The 21,046-nt window shown below is 41.6% G+C and overlaps 1 protein-coding gene across 3 annotated transcripts in view; it reads right to left on the bottom strand.

The window, feature by feature from the left end:
• Positions 1–1,488: 1,488 nt before the first annotated feature.
• Positions 1,489–21,046, bottom strand: part of dag1 (dystroglycan 1) — a 109,689-nt gene continuing 90,131 nt past the window's right edge. For 2 of the 3 annotated variants that reach the window (XM_078414370.1, XM_078414372.1), the window contains exon 3: positions 1,490–5,561. In XM_078414370.1, coding sequence (XP_078270496.1) covers positions 3,162–5,561 — 2,400 coding nt within the window. In that variant the 3' untranslated portion in view covers positions 1,490–3,161. Of the gene's footprint in view, positions 5,562–21,046 lie in introns of all 3 variants that reach the window. The other variant, XM_078414373.1, reaches the window with a different exon arrangement.

The raw sequence follows: 21,046 nt of genomic DNA, 5'->3' as shown, positions 1-21,046 counted from the left end.
AGGGCCCCAGAACTAGATTTAAGATAAAAGAGATCTTAAAACATCCAGAACATTGCGGGTATGTTTATTGCTTTTGGATTAAAAGCGCATGCCAGTTTTTATTTATAGATTAATCCAGCTTCTATTTCATTGCACGCGGAGGCGAGACCAACTGCAGTGCTCCAGTGAATCAGAGTAGAGGACGTGGAACATTTGGATCAGGATGCACAGAAGTTATTCAATCTCCATTTTAAAACTTAGGTTGTTTTTACTTGATTTGGCACGATGATTTAGAGTTTTGGAGGTAGACCTGAAGCTATTTAAAGAGCAGAATATATTAGGAAACGTACTTCTCTCTGCTAAAAGCCAATGGGTTGGGAAAGGCTCAGTTTTGCTGACAAGACTAAAACTAAGCCTCACAGTGCAAACTAAAATATGGAAAGGGGCGTTGATTAAGGGGAAAAAAATTGTGGCAGATCATTTAACATTGGGAGTGTGAGATCATCTACTTCAACTAAGGTGGATCAGTCTATTTTGTAAATGTTAAGGAACAAAAAAAATCTGTGGGGAAAACAAAGTGCTGGAGTAACTTGTGGGTATCTCTGGATACCGAAGCAAAAATTGAGATGGTGTAAAGAATAAGGGGGTGTAAAGAACAATGACGAGAATAGCAGGATGCAACATAACACACAAATACATAGACTGCAAAGATGCATTATGGATGAAAAAGAGCAAAGTTGAAACAAGGAAAATGTTCATGTTAATTATAAAGGACAGGAGAACAAATGGAACTTTGAAAAGGTTAAGTGTAAAACATTTTTAAAATTTGAGAAACAATAACATTGCTAGTTATTTTTATATCTGATAAATATTCCAAACCCAATTATAACCAAAAAATTCAGGATGGATTAGTTGCTAAGTCTTCTACAAGCAATGACAAACAAATATGAGATACTAATTATTTTTATCTAAATTAGCAAAATGCATGCCAATCAGTATGCTTAGCATTAATGAAATGTTTGAGGTGCAAGTAATTTAAGAAGGGATAGATGCAAAGTGGATGAACAACTAAGCTTAATGACATACAGGACAATGAGATGTGGCCTGACTTAAGGGACTATTTTTTCGTGGGATTATCTAGTTTCACAGGACTGCATATTGTTATACTGCTGTACTCTGCCGTAATAAAGATGACTGGGTAATTCCCCCATTAATCACTGGCGGAGTCATATTGCTTCAAATGATTGGTACTGACATTACGTATGACTTTTACATTGCATTTTACCCTTTGCATTTGCTGTAAAAATAACCAAGTTTATTTTTAACTGGGTTGTATTGTATAATTTAGGATTTCTGCCTTCTGTGGGGTTTCAAAGGACTGCTTTCCATTTGCTAAAAATACTCAGTTGCAAGTTCTGGCCTGTCCTCATAGATTAACACTTTGATGGCCACTCTAACTTAAGTGTTAAGTCCCATTGGTCTGGACATGAAGGCAATAGAGTCCCTCATCGCTCAATCCTTCCTTGCAAGAAACAGAAATGTAATCAGTTTGGTGAAAACACATTTTAATACAAGACTTCCAACATACAGTGCCTAGTGGCATAAATAAAATGTTCACTAATAACTGTAAAAAGTAAAATTGCTAACAATGCATTATTCTGTTTTGATTTTGCCCACCAATCATCATGACGATGGATGAATCAGATCTCTCCTGGCCAATGCAGTTTCAAGCACTCACATAGGGGCATGCGCACCATGTTCTATTATGGCTTCAAGATCCCATGGTGTGCGCATTAAGCCAGTCCTAAAGATGGACCACCCAAGCTAGCGCAGCACACAATTATTACAATGGGTTTTTTTGTGTCCAAGTTTCAAATACCATCTCCTTGTAGTTCAGTCCAGTAAAATGTGGCAGGCATCACACCTATATGATATCCTGTGAGAATAATCATCTTTAAAAATAAAAGCAGTAATTTCTTTTTAAAAAACCTTCTAAATTAAAATTTATATGGTGATCTATGAAAAGAGAAGATAGATAGAGAGCAAGAAGAAAAAAATCAAAACCAATTTCATTTTAATAATTCCTAAGAAGCCAAGCGTTTACAAATCGCAGTATGCTTTTAATAAAAGGATTGAGGCTGTATCAAAAATTTAGTAAAAAAATTAGATTGAATTTTTTATTTTAATCATTTCCGGCTGACTAGAATATAATCTATCATAAGACCCCTGTCTGTCTGCAGACAAGCAGCTGAGAGAGGAGTAGCAGGACTCGACAAATGAGCAACTTTATACTAACTGTACAGACTGGAGAGGGAGAGAGCACAACAGAGCATGAAATGCAGTGCAGGCGAGAAATGAATGGAGAACTTGGGGAGATAGACAGCATGCAAGGCAGAGAGGAGGCAGGAGGTGAAGGGCACACCAAATCTGAGCATACAGCGCAAAAGATGGGCAGTGCTGTCGTGCAGGGTGCTGGGCGGTTTTGCATCCAACACCAGATGCACTGAGGAACAGGTGACAATAAAGGAAGGAATTGGAGAACTGTAAACGAAGGTCTTGCAGCAAGAAATGATTGACAAGCAGAACTGAAGTTGACAAGGTGTCCCAAAAGCCAGAGCAGAGTAAAGTTGTATCTTAAAACAATTAACCATGGCCGAACTAGAAGTATAAGTTTAGGTACAGTGGATTAAATGTAAAACAAACCGATTTCAGTACAGTCTCTGACATTTACATTAGGCTATCATTTTGTTATACTTCCGTTGCTAGACACGTGTGAATAGAAAACAGTACAATTAGTGTTAAAGGCAAACCGTATCAAACGTCCCCCAGTGCTGACCGTGGTCTCTTTAGCATTTTAAAACAAATGTTCCGAAGCCTGCAGTTACAACGTATGTAAGAGATCAAGGAAACAATGCTCATTGGTGGAGATCATCCCACGAAATGGGGGAGGTGCTCAGTGTTAGGAGCTGCAGTGAAACTCCAACAATACTTTGCTTCCGAACTAACAAACCCAGTGCTCCAAAAAATTAAAAATTGCAGCAGGCTTCCATTCCTACAGACAGCACTGAGTGGTGGTGAAGTGGGTCAAGACAGGTGGGGGAGGGGAGGAGTAGGGAAGATTGGGATGGGGGATAGGGGATAGGGGAAGAAGGGGGAATCTGGAACCCAAGGTCCTCCAACTATTAGGGTGGGACGTAGGGAGGTGGGGATCTGTAAGGGGTCATGTTCTTTGGACGGCAGCCTTTTCCTTCCATTGGTGCTGTGAAGGGCGGTGGGGGCTGGTAAGGAGGTGCATTGGGATCCTCTTCTCTCAGAGGTGTGTATTCGCCAATCAGATCCTGGCCGAGAGGGATAGCCTCATGGCCAGACTGGCTGGGATACTCGGGGGGAGGGAGAGGGGGCTTCTCCTCCTGGAGGATGAGTGGGACACTCGATGAAGGAGGGGGTTTGGAGTCATCAAGTTCGTCTGCAAAAATAATGGGGACGCCCTTCTTGATGAAGGTGGCTTGGTCCTCAATGGTGAGTTTCCCTTTCCGCTTCTTGCGATAACAGATCATGGCGATGATCCCAGCGATGAGGAGGATGGCAGCCACCACCACAGCTGGGATGACTGTGTGCAGGTACACATCATCATTGCTGGTCCTGGATGGCGCCTCGCCTTCAACCACAGCGACGGATGGGACGACGGGAACCTCCCTTAGCTGAACCACCGGCACAAACTGGATGTTCTTGCAGCTCCCCGTCCCGGTTATTGAGACATTGATGGGCGAGAACTCTGGCTCCATGGTATTCACGAACTCTGGAATAGGTTTGCCGCCGTCATCCGCGATGAGGCTGCTGAGCGAGCGGATCTGCTCCTCTGGACAGGGGTCAAGTGGCAGAGTGTTGTTGCTCCACTCAACCACAATGGAGCCCTTGGAGATGCCGTGCAAAGTCACTGTGCTGCTATTGCGGTCATTGAAGGCAGAGACCAGCTTCTTGATGAGTTGGATTTTCTTGTTCACATCGTTGGTCACCTTCTGGTGGTCTCCGTGGAAACGAACAGCAAATTTGGCGCTCGACTTGCCATCATGAGGGCGGTTGTGCACGTGGACCTCGAAGGCGTCCACCGCAGTAAGGCCACCCTTGTCTGCAGCATGCATGAAGTACTCGTGCTTGCCTTTGTGGTCAGCTTCCGGCAATCCATACAACAGCTGGCTGGTGCTGTTGAACTTCACCCATGAGTTCTCACGCAGCGGTTGTTGTTCCTTGAGCTTGAGGGTCAGCTGGAGCTGATCAGTGGTGCCATCTTCATAGTCGTAGAAGGTATCAGATGGGATCTTGACCTCAAAGTAGGTGCCCACCCACGAGTCCACACGGTCAATGTGATTCATGCGTTTTGGTGGTCGGTTGCCAGGAATTGTCACCCGGCCAGGCCTGGTGGCATGGACAAGGCTGGTGGTGCGCCTGGTAGGTGGTGTGGTAGTTTGAAGCCCGGTGATGGGTGGTATGCGAGTCACACGTGGTGGCTTGGTCCGCATCTTCATTTTCTTAGTGCTTGTGGTCATGGTGGTTGGAGTTGTAATCTGGGGCTTCAAAGTGGTGACCCGTGGCCTTTTGGTCCCACGTGGGAATGGCACAGCTGTGGGCTCCACGTAACCTGGTCTCGTTCCAGTCGGCTCGATCTGACCGGGCACAGTCGTGCTTGATTTTTCCAGTGCTCTTGTTGGCTGCACTGGGCCAAGCGTGGGTGTGTGGGTTATCGTATCCTTTGGTCTGACCGTTTTAATGGGCCTGCTGATCAATGGTTTCCTGATGGGCGGTGCCACTCTTTCCGTCGTGGGAGCAATAACTGGAGAGGTGGGTGTTGGGACTATGCGGGTAGGAGGTTCCTTCACAGCAGTTGTCGGTGGCAGGGCCACAATGATGGGGGTTGGTGTGGGATTTATCTGCCTTCGCACTCTCTTGGTCACCTGCAGTTTCTTGTTGGCAATATGCCAACCCACAACAGGATAGCCAAGCTGTGCTGACATGGTACCCTCCTTGGCAGGGACCTCAACGTTGCTGATGTTCGGGACATTGTTCTGGTTTAAGAAACACCCAATCTTCCAGGAGAGCAAAGCACCATTCTCCACAACCTTCTTGGCATTCCCAGGACCTGCCATGAAGGCAGACATGTCAAACAAGCGATTGTTGACCACCGGAACAAGCTTCATTTGATTGAGACCCACCTCAGCAAATTTGCGCATTCTGTCCAACAATCCGATGCGTTGCTTGGCTGTCATCTTAGTTAGGTCAGCATCCAGGATCACTGTCAGAATGGTAAGTGGCTCCTCGTGTGCGCAGACCAGCGGTGTGACCTCATTGACCAGTTGTGACGACACACCAAGGGGTGTACTTTCCAATGTGTCATCTGGCAGCACCTCGACAGAGAAAACGTCTTCAGCAAAAGGCACTAAGCTTCCATTTGCAGCTGGTTCCATGGCAACGGCCAAGATGTAGTGCACACCTCTATCCGTGTCCAGCGGGAGCCCTTGTAGAGAATGACTTGCAGGATCCCAATGCAGCCAGGAGGGCAGAGTATCCTTCCCAGACTCTGTCACCTAAAAAAAAAGAAGAGATATCAGTTTATCTGCAGTACAAGACTTTGATCTCACCCGACAGAAATAAGAACAATTATTATTTTCTCAGTGTTTCCCATCAAAGGCAGCCCGATTCATTTCTTCCCTGTCTCCAATTTGGTATGTATCATTATTGTGCCACAAAACATCATAAAACAGCCATATTGCTTTTGTTCAGTAGGCAATAAATACTGTTATTTTAAATATAATTTTCACAGATGATGTATCATGTTCAGACCGGCTGTACTTGCAACAGAATACATCAACCCAACATTATTTTGCTCTACCATTCACACCCATCCCTCAGGTCCAACACCCCTACCAAAGTTCATCTCCTAGATGTCTCCCGAATACCTCTACTCCCAAAGTCAATATTCTGATATTCTATCACCTTAAAACCCATTCTTCTCATATCCCAGGTGCCTAGACTGAAGCCCTCGGATGCCCTACCTCACGCATTGTAACAAACCCAAAGTTCAATTGTCACATCAAGAGCAATATCTGCCCCTCATTCTCACCTACTCTGCTGCCTGCCCCTTACACATTTGATTCGAGCAACTTGGAATATGATTTTTTTCTTTAATAAACAGTTTGATGCCTAAAATTTTATATAGCATCTCTTTCACTGACACATCAAGATCGTGATAAATTGCTTAGCTTTAGTGCAATTGGACATTTTGTGACATAAAGTTGCTGCATAAAATCGAGGACAAATCCTGTTGCCACAGGTCAATGTTCCATCCTTTCCACCCCTCCCTCAGTTTAACAATGTACATGCAACGGTTCTTCACATTCTCAATGCAGATTTTAGAGAGAGAGTTTAGAAGTACAAGTACCTCCGTCACCTTTGTACTATTTACTGCTACAATTTACAAAATTAAAACTTCTTTATTTCTTTTAGGTTTCATTGAGAGATGATATAGGATTTTTTTTTTCTTTCAGTGGAGGTAGAGAGAAAAATGAAGAAAAGAACATGTATAGACCAGGACCCTGTAGAATACTCCTCCACTCTTTTGAAATGCCACCCAAGAGAACATCAGAAAGATGACCCTTCCACAAATGCAGCATACCCATAGAGATGCACTGTGCAGTCTTCACATAACCCAAGCTGCATAAAAATATACTGTACACTCGAAGCAGAATCTACCTGCAACTCAAAACCAGCTGTTTTCTTTTTGGTTCTCTGATTGACAGCTCAGATGTTACAGGATCTGTAAATAAGGCGAGTTTTGAGTCATGTTGCTGTCCATTTTACTTTCCATATATTTATTTTGTTTAACCTTGCCAAAAACACAAATATAAACTGTACATCATAAATCCATTCCATAGTCAGTAACATACAGAAAAGAATGTAGCAGATTTGTTGGTCAGTCATATTCTCTAAATCAATATTGTACTTTTTTTTAGAAATTACTACTATAAAGATTTTCCTGCTTTTCTGCCCATTATAGGGTCCATTACTTACTCGGAACTAATTGGTTTGTGGCTGCCAGAGCTAAACTATCTATCGTGTTTAGAATGCGGACCTATTTTCTTCCGCCAAATTCACTGGAACGCAGCAAAGCCTATTAATTAGGCACAACCTTGCAAATATTCTCCTTAGTCTTGCTGAATCCTAGGATAATGCATCTGGCTCAATGGGAATCACCACTCAACTGCATTTCATGATCACTGACAGGAATAAAGCACACTCATCTGGTTTGTGCTTCGTGATGGCACCTTCCATTCTGCAGCAATACCATGTTTAAAAAGTCACAGGTTTCCTCTGGGTGCTCCGCTTTCCTCCTACATACCAAAGATGTGCACGTTTGCAAGTTCATTAGGCTCTAAATTGCCCGCTGTGTCAAAGGAAAGGATGAGAAACTGGGACACAGAATCACTGCGAACGTGTGATCAATGATCGGCATGGACTTGGTAAATGAAGTCTGAAGAAGGGTCCCGACTTGAAACATCACCCTTTCAATCTCCTCCAGAGATGCTGCTTGATGTGCTGAGTTACACCAGTACTTTGTGTCCTTTTGTGCTCCTTGTTTCTCCCTCTAGTTTCAAAAGGAGGTTGAAGCCATATTCAGTAAATGAAATAATCATGTCTTTGTTGTTTATGTAATTTGGAGTTTCTTTTGAGTTTAGCCTGGAGTTATGTAAACACAATCTTTATAGAAGAGTATTTAATTTTGAAATTTCAAAGATCATTTGAATCCTGCAGTCAGCCAGACGATAAAACAAAAACAACTGGATGCAAAACAACTTGGTATTAAGATTATAATTATTATTTTCCTTTCCCAATATTACTTACTGCAAATATATAGAATATCATTACGAATCAGCTATGGCTGAGAGCCAAAAGTTACAGACAAGACTTGCACTTCAGCAGAATACTTAGGAAAATCAGTACAGATGTGCCCCGACTTACGATGCTTCGACTTACAATATCTCGACTTTGCGATGGTGCAAACGGCAGCGACCTGCAGCTCGCCACAGCTCGCTTCCAGCCACGTGATCAGGTGTATTAGATGCATTTTGACTTACGATATTTTCGGTTTACAATGGGTTTCCCGGAACGTAACCCCATCGCAAGTTGAGGAGCACCTGTACTGTTGAAAACTAAGATTTTTTAGAAGATAGGGTAAACAGAGTAAAAGTCTATCCTCAGAGGTGACCATAAAAGATTTAATTGCACTATTTCAAAAAGAGGAATTCATCAAATTATTATAATATTTATTGCTCAATCAATAAAGGACTATCTGGTCACATCACAATACAGGCACTCCCCGACTTACGTAACAGGTGCGATTTTAAGTAAGTTGACTAAGTGTGAGCAATACTTTAAGCCCACCGCTGTATTTCCAAATTGCGGTCTAGGTAGCAGTATGCAGTAGGTAGCAGTATGTTAGGTAGCAATATGGTAGGTAGGTAGGTAGCAGTCTAGGTAGGTCGCAGTATGCTACCTTGCTTGCGGTCATTCCCGCAAACCAGTCGGCTAATCGCGCTGGAGCTCCCACGCGGACTCCATGCTGGAGCTCCCAAGTGGTCTCCGCGTCAAATAGTAAATTTACAAGTGTGCAGTAGCATTTCCGTTTCCGACTTGCATAACATCTGACTTGCGAGATGGTCCGCGGGACGTAATCCTTACGCAAGTCAGGGAGCGTCAGTAGTAATCCTGGTGTGTGCAAATTGCTGTCAGGTTTCCAACAACTGTTCACACTTCAAAAGTACTTAATTTGCTGTAATGTGCTTTGGTATATCTAGACTATTAGTTATTTTGTTATGGTGTTAGAGCCAGATTCATACATCATCAAAACAAGCCCTTCAGCCCATTGAGTCCATGTCGACCATCAACTACCCATTTATGTCAATTCTATATTTCATTCTTATTCTTCCCACATTCCCAACATCCCCCCTACATATCAGGGACAACTTACAATGGCCATTAACTTTCCAATCCACATGCCCATGGGAGAAAATCTGAGCATCTGGTGGAAACAATGTCATGGAGAACAAGTAAACTCCATACAAATAGCGCCCAAGTTGAGGATTGAACACAGTTCTCCAGCACTGAGCGGCTTGTGCTCTTGCATCAAATAACCATTCAGGAAACCCATGGGAGAGAAGTAGAAACCAAAGTTCAGAAGCACGAAATTCCATTTTTGACACATTGCCAGAGCTGGGGGAATAGCTATTCACTGAGGCAGCAAGTGCTGTGTGAATAATCTAAAATACAGGGGCTAAGGTTTCTAGCATTAAAGATAACCTCCAGTCAGACTCACCAGTATCCTTGACAAAAAAAGTTGGACAGCAAGTGTGTCTGATATACTGCTCTTTGAAGTGGTGGACTCTGTCTGTATGGTGAGCGTGGACAACAATGAAGGCGAGGGCTGAAGAGGAGCATGTGAACAAAAACAGTCGCAAGGGACATCTTTGAACTTCTCTTAAAGAAATGGCAGGAAAAGAGCAGGCAAAGCTAAATAGGCATTGCATACAGCAGAGAAAAGAAAAAGTAGACCACTAGTGGAAGATGCTGGAACACACCAGAGGTGGATGTATCATATGGAGGAGAACCACGTTTGGAAGCATATAGACCTTGTAACATTTGGAACAGGAGGAGAACCTACTGTCTGGGAAATTCGACTCGTATCTATTGAACTATATTCAAGAGTGCAGTTGAATAAATTAAGGAAATTTAAGATTACTACAGTGGAGAATTGTATTTGGCCACAAAATGAAACTATCTTTCAAATCCCTCCACGATGGCACCTCTAAATCCTCCAGTCAAACAACCTTCAAAAATATTCTTTCACTTCTGGCCTCTTGTGCAGTTTCCATTTTAATTGATGTAACACCTTGCGCCTGGGTCTTTAAGGTCTTCACTCCCTAAACTGGTGGCACTCAGGTTTCCACTCTCTAGCTGCATGCAATCCTCTGACGTGTAACCAACGTCTGTTTTTCATGGTCGAAAATGAAGAATACTATTATGACAGTAATTATACTACATTTCCTGTACATGTCTATACATGACTAACATTTGGTAACTAAATGTAAAATAACTAATGTATGCTGGGGGCTATGCTTAGCAGGCTAAATAATACAAATGGAATATGAAAAAGACAGGTAACATGACGACAGGCAAAAAGATTCAAGTTACCTAAAGCTGAGGATTCAACAATGTCTAAAAGGCTGCTATGCGCGCAAACTTGAGGTGCTGATCCTCAAGATTCTGAATGATTTTCTGTTCCTCCTCTTTGTCCCCATAGCATTTAAACCCATACTCAAACTAATTTACAGAACTTAAATGATTTCATGGACATACCTTAGGATTTCATCTCAAGAACAACTGCATAAAACAGATCTTTTCAAATTTCCCAGCCCACAAATTCCTAACAGCCAAACCAAAAGGTTTCATAAGAAAACACTCCATCTTTCACCAATATGAATATATTATCCTTAATCTCCTTCTTCGCTAGCCCCTAAAATCTGATTGCCCTCAGATTGTTATTGGTAATGGTAACTTTGGCAAAGTTACCCCCAAAACAAATGAAATTATAGGGCTAAGCGCTCTATCATGATTTACACTGGATGCCCAGATACCAGGAGCAACCAGTGGTCTCATTTTAAACTCAACTCAAAGAAAATCAAGCTCACAAGTTGATAGGTGCTTAAGTTTTCTAATAGAACAATTGCTTACAAAAGATGGACTCTCTCAAATCCCTGAACACTAGTAACAATTCCACAACCATCCTCCTGGTTCAGCAATTGCAATGCACAGGAATACAAGAGGCTGCAGAGAGTGGTGGACTCAGCCTAGTTCATCATGGGCACAGCCCACCATCAAAAACATCTACACTAGGTGATACCTCAAGGCAGTAACAACCATCAAGTAACCCCCACCATAACCCACATATAGGCCATGCCCTCTTCTCTCTTCTACCATTGGGCAGATGGGTACATAAGCCTGAAGTCCCACACCACCAGATTCAGGCACACCTACTTTCCTCGTACCATCAGATTCTTGAACTAACCTGCACAACTGCTAATCTTACCTCAACAATGGAACATGACAGATCTCTTACTCTACCATGGACTAAATTTTCTAATTGTGTTTTGCATGAAAGTCATCTTTTTAAACACTTTTTTTCTTTTTATAGTCTTGTAGAATGATTAATTTATGTATAAATTATGTTTTTGTGCATTGTCCATGAATATGTGCCTGTGATTCCACTGCAAGTTTTTCCATTCCACCTGTACCTCACCATACTTGTACATATGATAAACTCAAATTGACTTGACTAATTTTGGGATCCGTGGCAACGACAGGCACTTCATAAATCATATTCATACTTTATTAGCTAATGTTTTGCAACATACGAGGAATTTGTCATAGTGATACCAATAAAAAGCACCAAGACACACAAAATACATTTTAACATGAACATCCACCACAGCGACTCCTCCACATTCCTCACTGTGATGGAAGGCGGAAAAAAAGTTCAATCTCTTCCCTTCTTTGTTTTCCCGCGGTCGGGGGCCTCGAGCCTTCCGTTGACGGGACGATCATGGCTCCCTTAGCCAGCAGTCGAGCTCCCCCGCGCCCGGCGATCGGACCCCAGGTAGGGGCTGGTCGAACCTTCTGCGACTTGAGCTTTCAGACATCAGCCTCCACCCGAGACTGCGAACTCCACAACGTTGGAATCCGCAGGCTGCAGTTGGGGCGCCGATCCCAGAAAAGGGACCGCAGGCTCCGATGACAAGCCCACGGCCCCGCGGTGTTGGCTCAAAGTCAGTCTCGAGCAAAGCCGCCAGCTCCATGATGTTAGGCCACAGAGTGGGTTAGGCCGGAGTTACGATAGGGAAAACAATCACATCTCTGACCTGGTAAGAGATTGAAAAAAAGTTTCCCCCGACCCCCTCACCTCTCACATAAAACAAACCAGAGAACATTAACACAAACTTTTAAAAACACACTAAAAATAGCAAAAAAGACAAAGACAGACAGACCGTTGGCGAGGCTGCTATTGCTGACGGTGCCACCCCGTGGTATAAATGCAAGATTCCTTTTTATCAACAAATTTTTTGTGAAAGGAATAATAAGTATTCAATTTCATCTTTTATTTACTTCCTGCTGTTCATCAAGTTGAACTGTTTCCCAGTATTAATTTGCAGACCAGGTAAACAAAGGATGCAAAGAAAAGTTGTTTATCCCAGGCTCAATTGCATCGGCTTGGTTTTATTTAATTTCCCGTAACAAATACACTATGGCCTCAGTGCGAGATTGACAGAGTGACATGTTCAGGTAGTTTCATGCTGCAGGCTTGTTCTTGCTAGGAGCAAGATCAAGACACGACAAACATATTTCACTCCTTACAGCCTCCTGCAGGACTTCCACCCCTTTAATTTGGGATGCATTTGAAAGAGGATGTAAAATTGGTCATTCACCGAGTTATCTCAATTGAAAAAGAAAATATGAATTTTGCAAATCAGGAGAAAAACACAGCACCAGGTCTGCATAGTTAGGCCACAAAATACAAAATCGTGCTGGATCACAGGAACCAAATGTGGTTCTGGCAGCCGGCTTCGCATCTTTTACAAATGGTCCTTTGTGTACAAGGGGACAAGGGAGGAATGACCCACTTTTCATAGCATTTAGGTCTAGTTTAATTCCACAAGGACTATGCAAAGAAGCCAGCTAATAAAGTATTTAACGTCTGCTAGGAATATTGCCAGTAACCAACCAACCTGCTGACAGCAGCACTTCTGGCCCTCCCGTCACTACCTTCTACAGACCTCTTTTAGTTCAGGACCGGCAGGATTAACAATTAGTTTTTATTTTTTGTTTGGTAAGGCAGGTTAAGCAATGCTCTAAAACACCTGGAAAATGCAGGGCTCCATTGTGAACTTGTTTTTTAAAATTTGAATATGTACATTCTATCAGAATATACACAAAAACAAGATTAAACATGGCCATCAGGATGAATCCATTCACTCTGCCAGAATGAATAAAACCTGAATTTTTGTGCTCAAGAATCTGGAGGGGGTTTTGAATCCATGACCTTCCGATTCTGAGATGAGAATTGCAACAGTTTATAAGTGAGGGCATTATAAATTGCAATGTTGGAACACAGGCCTGAGACAAAGGCAAAACTTCCAAGGCTGTGGAATTCTGAAGGTGGAGTTCGCAGTCTCGGGTGGTGAATGGCTCTTGCAGTGTGAGCGATTGCAAATGTGACTCCAGTATTTCAGAAAGAAAATGGATAGAGTGAATTACCCACCTGTTAGCCCAACATCAATAATAAGGAAAAGGCTGGAATCTCAAATGAAGAATTTAATTACAGCACAGAAAATGTGCTTTGGCCCAACTCGTCCATGCCAACTAGAGCTAGTCTGATTTGCCAGTTTATGGCTCATATCCATCTACATCTTTCCTATCCTATAACATTGTATCTTCATCAACAATCTCCTCCGAAGCACCTTCCATGTACCAACAACCCTCTGGAAAAACTTGCTCCTCAGGAACCCTTTAAACCTTTCCTCTCTCACCTTAAACCTAAGTCTTCGAGTTTTAAATTCCCCTACCCTGGTAACAAGACTGACTATTCACCTTATCTATGCTCCTCTTGACTCTATAAAGTCACCTCTCAGTCTCTTTCACTCAAGGGAAAACAACTCCAGCCTACCCAGTTTCTCCTTATAATTCAAGGCAAGGTAACTTGTGAACCATTTCTGTACCCTTTAGTTTTACCACATACAGCTGGATGACCAACACTGCACAATATTGCAACTTCAGTCTTACCAATGACTTGCATCACAGGAGAGTACCCAGCACCAACCCGTGTAGCACGCCACTGGTCACAGGTCTCCAATCAGAAAAAACACTCTCCACTACCATCCACTGACTCCTACCACCAAGCCAAATATTGTATCCAATTGGCTAACTTACTAACTTACTTTTAAAAGCTTTCCACTTGATGGGCATCTCTTTATCTATAAAAGCCACTCCCAATCAATCTTTGTAAATTCTAGTCTAATGCCATAAAAATTGCCCCAATTTAAGAGTTTAACATTCCCCATAATTATTTTAAAGAGATACGGTCACTGGCCCCATTATACTCCACCATTCGCACTCCAGTCACTAGTTCAGTCTCATTCTCAATAAGTGGTCAAGTATTGCCCCCTCTCTAGTAAGGCCATCTAAATTTTGTTTAAAATGGCTACTCCCCTCTTGTTTTACCTGCACCTCCATCACATTTGTAGCATCAAAGCCGACTGAACTGTTAATCATGCACCTTCTTCAACCATGTTTCTGCTACAGCTGTAAACCGAGCTTCTTACCGGTCACGCTTTTCACATTAAAATAAATGCTGTTTAGCCTCCGGTCCTGCCAATTAGACCTTCTCACTCCTTATAGAACATTTAATAAAGAATGGTAGAGTTGAACAGTCTGCATAATTTCAGGAAATAAAAACAGTGCTGGAAACACTCAGGTGAGCTAGATTATGGAAAGAAAACTTAAAATAGAAGACACTTCAGATGCTGACCCTGTTGAGGTTTTGTACTTTTGATTTTATTTGTTTTCCAGCATTTCCAACGCACACAGTTCTCTTTAAATTTTCAATCACATCTAACCTATTGGAAGTCTTTGAAATTATGTCTCATGGAATAGATGAGAAAGAGTCCAGGAAATCTTATGTAGTTTTATAACACCTTCAGTAAGTTTGATGGTCGATGTGGACTTGGTGGGTGAAAGGCCTGTTTCCATGCTGTATCTCTAAACTAAACAAAATTCACCTCATTCAAAACTCTGCTGTACATATCCCAACAAAGCAAGTTTTATTCACCCGATATTGATACGTTGAATGCTTAAGTAATTCCCAGCCTATCAACACATTGAATTTAAAATTGAGTGTTTATGCCTCCCTACTTCTGTAAACTGCAGTCTTCAAATCTGTTTCTTGAATGATAGCCACGGATACAAGCTGGCTTCCATGGTTTCACCAGTGGCAGACAGCTTTTCAGCCATTTAGACTGCTCTCTGGAATTCTCTGCCTAAATCACTCCACCTCTGTGTCCTCAAGCTTCTCTTTAAAACCTATTTCAAATAGAACATTTGCACATGTAGTCTATTGTTTCATCTTTTGGCCCCATGTTAGCTTTTTCTGATAATGCAATATAATACCTTGATGTTTCACTTCATTAAAGATGCCGTGTAAATACAAATTGTCATTAATCACAATGACCTTCGTTCTTGTCAATATTGAGCTGTGAAAAATTAAGTTCCTTTCCATTTTTCATTGGAACGTCAGAACATTAAAATTAGATGCAGGAGCTGGCCATCTGGACCTTTGTGTTTGCTCTGCCATTCATCATGATCATGTCTGACCTTCCATCCTAATGCAATTTTTATTGCACTATTCCCATATCATTTGATTCCCTCAATATCCAGAAGTTTATTGATCTGTTTTGAATTAACGATGACTGGTCTTCCACTGCCCTTTGGGCTCAAAACTCGAAGATTGACCGCCCTCTGCCTGAAGAAATCTCTCCTCAAGTCAATGCTATTTAACAAATCTTATTCTGCAACTGTAATCCTTGATTCCAGATTCCTCAGTCAGGGGAATCATCCATTCTTCAACCACCCTGTCAGCCACCGATATTTTTAACGTTTTGGTTAGGTTATTTCTCAAGTCAAGTCAAGTTTATTTGTCACATACACATACAAGATGTGCAGTGAAATGAAAGGTCACCCACAGTCCAGCAATAGAGCAATAAAAATAAACAATTTCACACACAATCACAATCACAACCAAAACAAAACAAAAAAAAAAGAAACATCCATCACACTTCTGATCTCTAAGGGAATACAGGCTTGGTGTACTCAATCTAGCTGCAGATGACACCCTTGTCATTCCTGCATCTAGTGTGGTAAATCTTCATTACACTCCCTCTATGACTAATATTTTTGAATAAAATACATAATTTTAAGTTCACTTTCAACACAATTTGTAATTGCAGCGAGACATCTTTATTCCAGTCCTTAAACCCTCATGATATACATTTCAGTTCTGGTTTCGGTATGAACTAGTTTTCCATTTCACTATTAACTTCAATTCCATGAGCTTTAGCCATCTTAACCAACCTCCAGCGTGAAAACTTACTGAAGGTGTTATAAAACTACATAAGATTTCCTGGTCTCTTTCTCATCTATTCCATGAGACATAATTTCAAAGACTTCCAATAGGTTAGATGTGATTGAAAATTTAAAGAGAACTGTGCGTGTTGGAAATGCTGGAAAACAAATAAAAATCACCCCATACACACCAGGGGCAATTTGCAGAGGTCAGTTAACTTACAAACCCGCACGTCTTTGGAATGTGGAAGGAAATCGGAGCATGGAAATCTAACAAACATGGAAATATCTAACAAACATGGAAAATAAATGGAAGCCACTGCGGTTATGCACTCCTGGCATCAGCTGTATGAATAGTAATATAATTGTGGCACTGCATATTATCAGAGCACTGCCAGAAGCAATCTAGATGTTCCTTTCACAGCCAATGGAGCAAGTTCCATACTCATGGATGATAACAGATTCAGTCAAGCAGCATAATACCATCCAGATGAAAGAGGTTGGATCACCATTCCTCAATATCGCTTTCCTCATTAAATGATTATAGTTTCAATGTGTTTTAGCTACAGATCCAATATCACAGCACTGGTCTGTCTAGTTTCTTGTTGCCAATGATCTCAGGTGCATTTCTTCGAACATAATCCAAACTTCCAGCAAGGTCATGAGCAGTAATCAGTCGTAGGCAGTAGCACTAATTCAAATATGAAGATCCCAGTGAGTGGAACCATGAGTATCAGACTGTAATCCAGTGAAGTACAGATAACTAGTGGTGCAAAGTTGAATAATAAGAAAAATAAATGGTATGCCTCGTGTGTCTTAAGTGATGAAAAATAAAACAAAGCAGAAAATGAGAGAATAAGGGAAGTAAGAGCAAATCAGCAGTAGAAATTCCAGCTAAATTTGTCCCTTTTCTTATTACTCAATGAAAATTAATTGCAGCATGCTAGGTTACTGCCCCCATTAGATCAGTTAACAAGCACAGCTAGCAGCTGTGCATTGGATCCCCTGGTCTGTGTGGGTCAGTAACAATCAAGCCTGAGCTTTTACCCAATCAGCCCCCAAGGGAATGAAGAAAGATCCCAAAACCAAAAAGAAACAAAACAGGAGTGGGTGCCATTTGGGCCATCTTGTTGTAATATTAAACAAATTGGCTAGCAATTGACCTCTGAATGAATCTGAAGCAGCACTATTACCAATAGTCTGATCAAATTATGGTATGAACCTTAAGAACTTGTTTCGATCAAAATTTAGTGCATTTTTCCATAAGTCATTGTCAAGGGCAGATGTAGAATATTGTGGAGCTTAGACAAGTTTATCTTCTGAAGGACTTTGAGATATTGGCACAAGTTCAGACCGATATAACATGATTGATTCAGTGTCTAAAAGAATAATAGATTATGAAGAAAAGCCACCAGAATAGGACTGGTGTTTATTGGAATGATAAAGAGGTGAATACTTGGTGCAGTTAGTTCAAACAAGTCTGCTGTGGTTCTTAAGTAAGCAAGATGAAAATGTGATCAATTACCTTCCTGATATCATCTGGAGATTGCGGACTTATTGCGGACATTAGGTCTTAGCACTTCTGTCTCCTCAGCTTGGCAGTGGGAGAAAACATGTCAAGCAGCCTGCTAATCTAATCCGCAGTTTCTTTTCATATTTTACCTCAGCAGTGCTTTTCGTAGAAACCCGAACCATAGATAGATGATCCCTTTCTTTAATAAAAGGCCTATTTTGGAAAAATTGGCAATACAGACAAATTTATTGACAATTCTAAAATGCCCTTCAAGTAAATATCAGTGGGTCAACTGTACAGGTAAAACACTGGTAATGTTTTCCCAGGGGAAAATCTACCACTTTCACCCCGTCCGGCTAAAGTGCATGCCCAGACCCACAGGCATGTGGTTGATCCTTAACTGATCTCGGATGTGGTATACCAAGCTGTTCAGAGACATCATAAGAGGGGAAAAAAATATACAAGAACTGCAACAGTTCAAGAATCTAGTCCACCCCTTTCACAACAGGCAATTAGGCATGAGCAATAAATCCTGGCCATGCCAGTGATGCCCTGATCCCCAAAACATAAAATACAAAAGTTCTGTTTGTCCTTCCTGAAATTTCCTCGACTTGCTGAGTTTCTCCAATATCTTGTGTTTACACTCCAGGGAATTAACCTGGATTAAGAAAGAAACATTTCGTCATATAGCATGGTAACAGCCCCCAACCTGCCCACGCTGACAACCATGCCGCATTTACTCTAGTCCCACCTTACCTGCGTTTGGCCCATATTGCTCCAAACCAAACCTATCCATGCACCTGTCTAAGCGTTTCTTAAACGTTGCAATAGTACCTGCCTCAACTACCTCCCAAAGCAGCTTGTTCCATACACCTACCTCCCATTTGGTAAAAAAGTTATCCCTCAGGTTCCTATTACATTTTTCCACCCTTACCTTAAACCCATGTCCTCTGGTTCTTGATTCCCCTACCCTGGGCAAAAGACTGCATTTAATCAATCTATTCCTCATGATCTTGTGCACCTCTATAAAATCACCCCTCATCCTCCTACATACCTAGGGAGTCCTAGCCTGCTCAACCTGTCCCTATCGCTCTGGCTCTTGAATCCTGGTAACATCGTAAATCTTCGCCGCACCTTTTCCAGCTTGACAGCATATTTCCTATAACATGGAGACCAAACTTTATTTTTTTAAAATAATATAGTTGGTACAACTCTTTTAGAGGTTACATTTACCATTACAATCCCAGCAAAAATCTTCAAATTTCGTTAGTGTTTCATATTCTATCACGGTGCTGTAGAATTTATGCTCCACGTCAGCACCCAAACTTGAGGCACCTACAGTTATTGCTATGTTTAAAAGCAGGTCTCGATTGAGATTGTGTAACCTGGTGGAGGATGGCAGTAATGTGATGCCATAGGTGAAGACTGCAGGATTTGATGCTAGTATTGTCTATGGAAGGAAATGTAGGATGCTCTATAAATAATACATACTGCAGTTACACCAATGCTGAGATAATAACCAGGTCACACTTTGGTAGGCTTAACAGAGTTTAATGTTGGCCAGGTCCAGGTGAACCTGTGTCCTTATACCAATCATGACATGGTGTATTTTAATTTCCATCCAAGGGATTAAATTGTTTCTCAGATTAATTTTGTCCGAGTGCTCGCCTTCATTACTGTACTGATATTTGTCTGAAGTTCAGAGAACACTGGAGTATACTATATCAACCAAATCAAGCTAGGATATGGTCACTGAACTGCTGGGATTATTAAAGTGTTATTTGTAAATGGTAGTACTTTTAATATAAATTAAAATGTTCTTTCGAAATCCAAGGATTTTGTTCATGACCAATTGTCACTTGATTCACCTTCATGCCATTAGTACTCAAGGTTACTCCCACGACTGTTGGCTGGAGTCCACTGGAACGCAGACTGTCACAATGAGAGTGGAAAGAGTCAAGCAGCTTCTTTGATTATTGCTACTTTATATTCTCAAGTGTCACTGTGCAATATTTCCCATCATAGGGAAGCATCAATGAATGGTTAGAGGCTTGGGCTATATCAGGTTGTGCTATTTATTCCCATGTTCCAATATTGACAGTCTGTGGTGCACCACTTGGGTGCTACAAATACTGGATCCAACCAAAAAAAACACTGCACAAACAAGCTTTGTTTAGTTTGAGTACGTGAATGAATGTAACTGCATGCTCTATTGTGCTGCAGAGCCGAGTTGATGTACTCACAAGCATGTGGTAGGGAGAGCAGTTGGGAGATGGAGATTTACAACTCTGCCTAGATGGGCATTAAAAAAACCCATTCAAAAACAAGTTTAAACATTGGACATGTCAGATATTTCCGACTCTTTACCATTTGGACCAGATGTATTAAATACAGTTGTGGAAGTATTGGAGTGAATTAACCATGCTTGCTCCAAACCTAAAGACTAACTGTGAACTGCATCAGTTTGCTTTACATCTTATGCAAACCTTACAGGAGTAGATCATGCAGCCCCTGAACCTGCTCCAATATTTGGGTACATCAATGCCAGTTCAAAGCATCTCAGATTGCATTTGCCAAACTGCGGCAAGGCAGATATGCATAGTCCAGGATTTTCCACGTAAAGTTATTGTTAACTAATCTACAATAATCACGATACCGTGTTCCTTGCACATACGAGTTATGAGACAAACACTACCGTTAACATTTCTCTCCTGTACTGTCATTCTCACTAATTTCCCTCTTCCAATAATGATCATCACTCTATGATGTGATGGTCTCTGACAGAAGCTGGCTTCTCTGACAGAAGCTGGCTTGTTCCATCCTATATGCAAGCCTGTGGAGATGGGCTGCCATGAGGTTGTGGGCAGCAGCTAACTGTTGGCATATGAAACATCCAGAAACCTCATTAGTATGTCAACAGGGCAACACTGTCATACCGACCAGACGGTAATGTGGGGGAAATTACACAATGTTCTATTATGTTTCTCATATGATAAGGCCACGAGTCAAGAGATGGAATTCATTATTAGCAGTGAAAGGTCCACGCAAAGGTGCTCACAAAAAAAGCTTGCTCACAAAAGCTTGCTCACAACCGTCTTCACCCAACCATAATGTATTTTTATATCCCTTTGTCTTTGCTAGATTAGCTTCTTATTAAATAAATTTATCTTAATCAGATCAACTCACGAGGCACCAACATTCCAAAAACTATTTCAAAAAAATGAATGACACTTGGCAAGTCAGAGACCTGAAAGGAACTACGCAAATGTAAACTATTTCTCTCAGATGAAATTCTGTGATGAGACTTTAATTTTCATAAATGGGAACATTATTGAA

The sequence above is a fragment of the Rhinoraja longicauda genome, chromosome 17, assembly GCF_053455715.1.
Source record: "Rhinoraja longicauda isolate Sanriku21f chromosome 17, sRhiLon1.1, whole genome shotgun sequence".
NCBI lineage: Eukaryota > Metazoa > Chordata > Chondrichthyes > Rajiformes > Arhynchobatidae > Rhinoraja > Rhinoraja longicauda.
The sequence above is the reverse complement of the archived record's forward strand: the minus strand, read 5'-3'. Positions and strand labels throughout refer to the sequence as shown.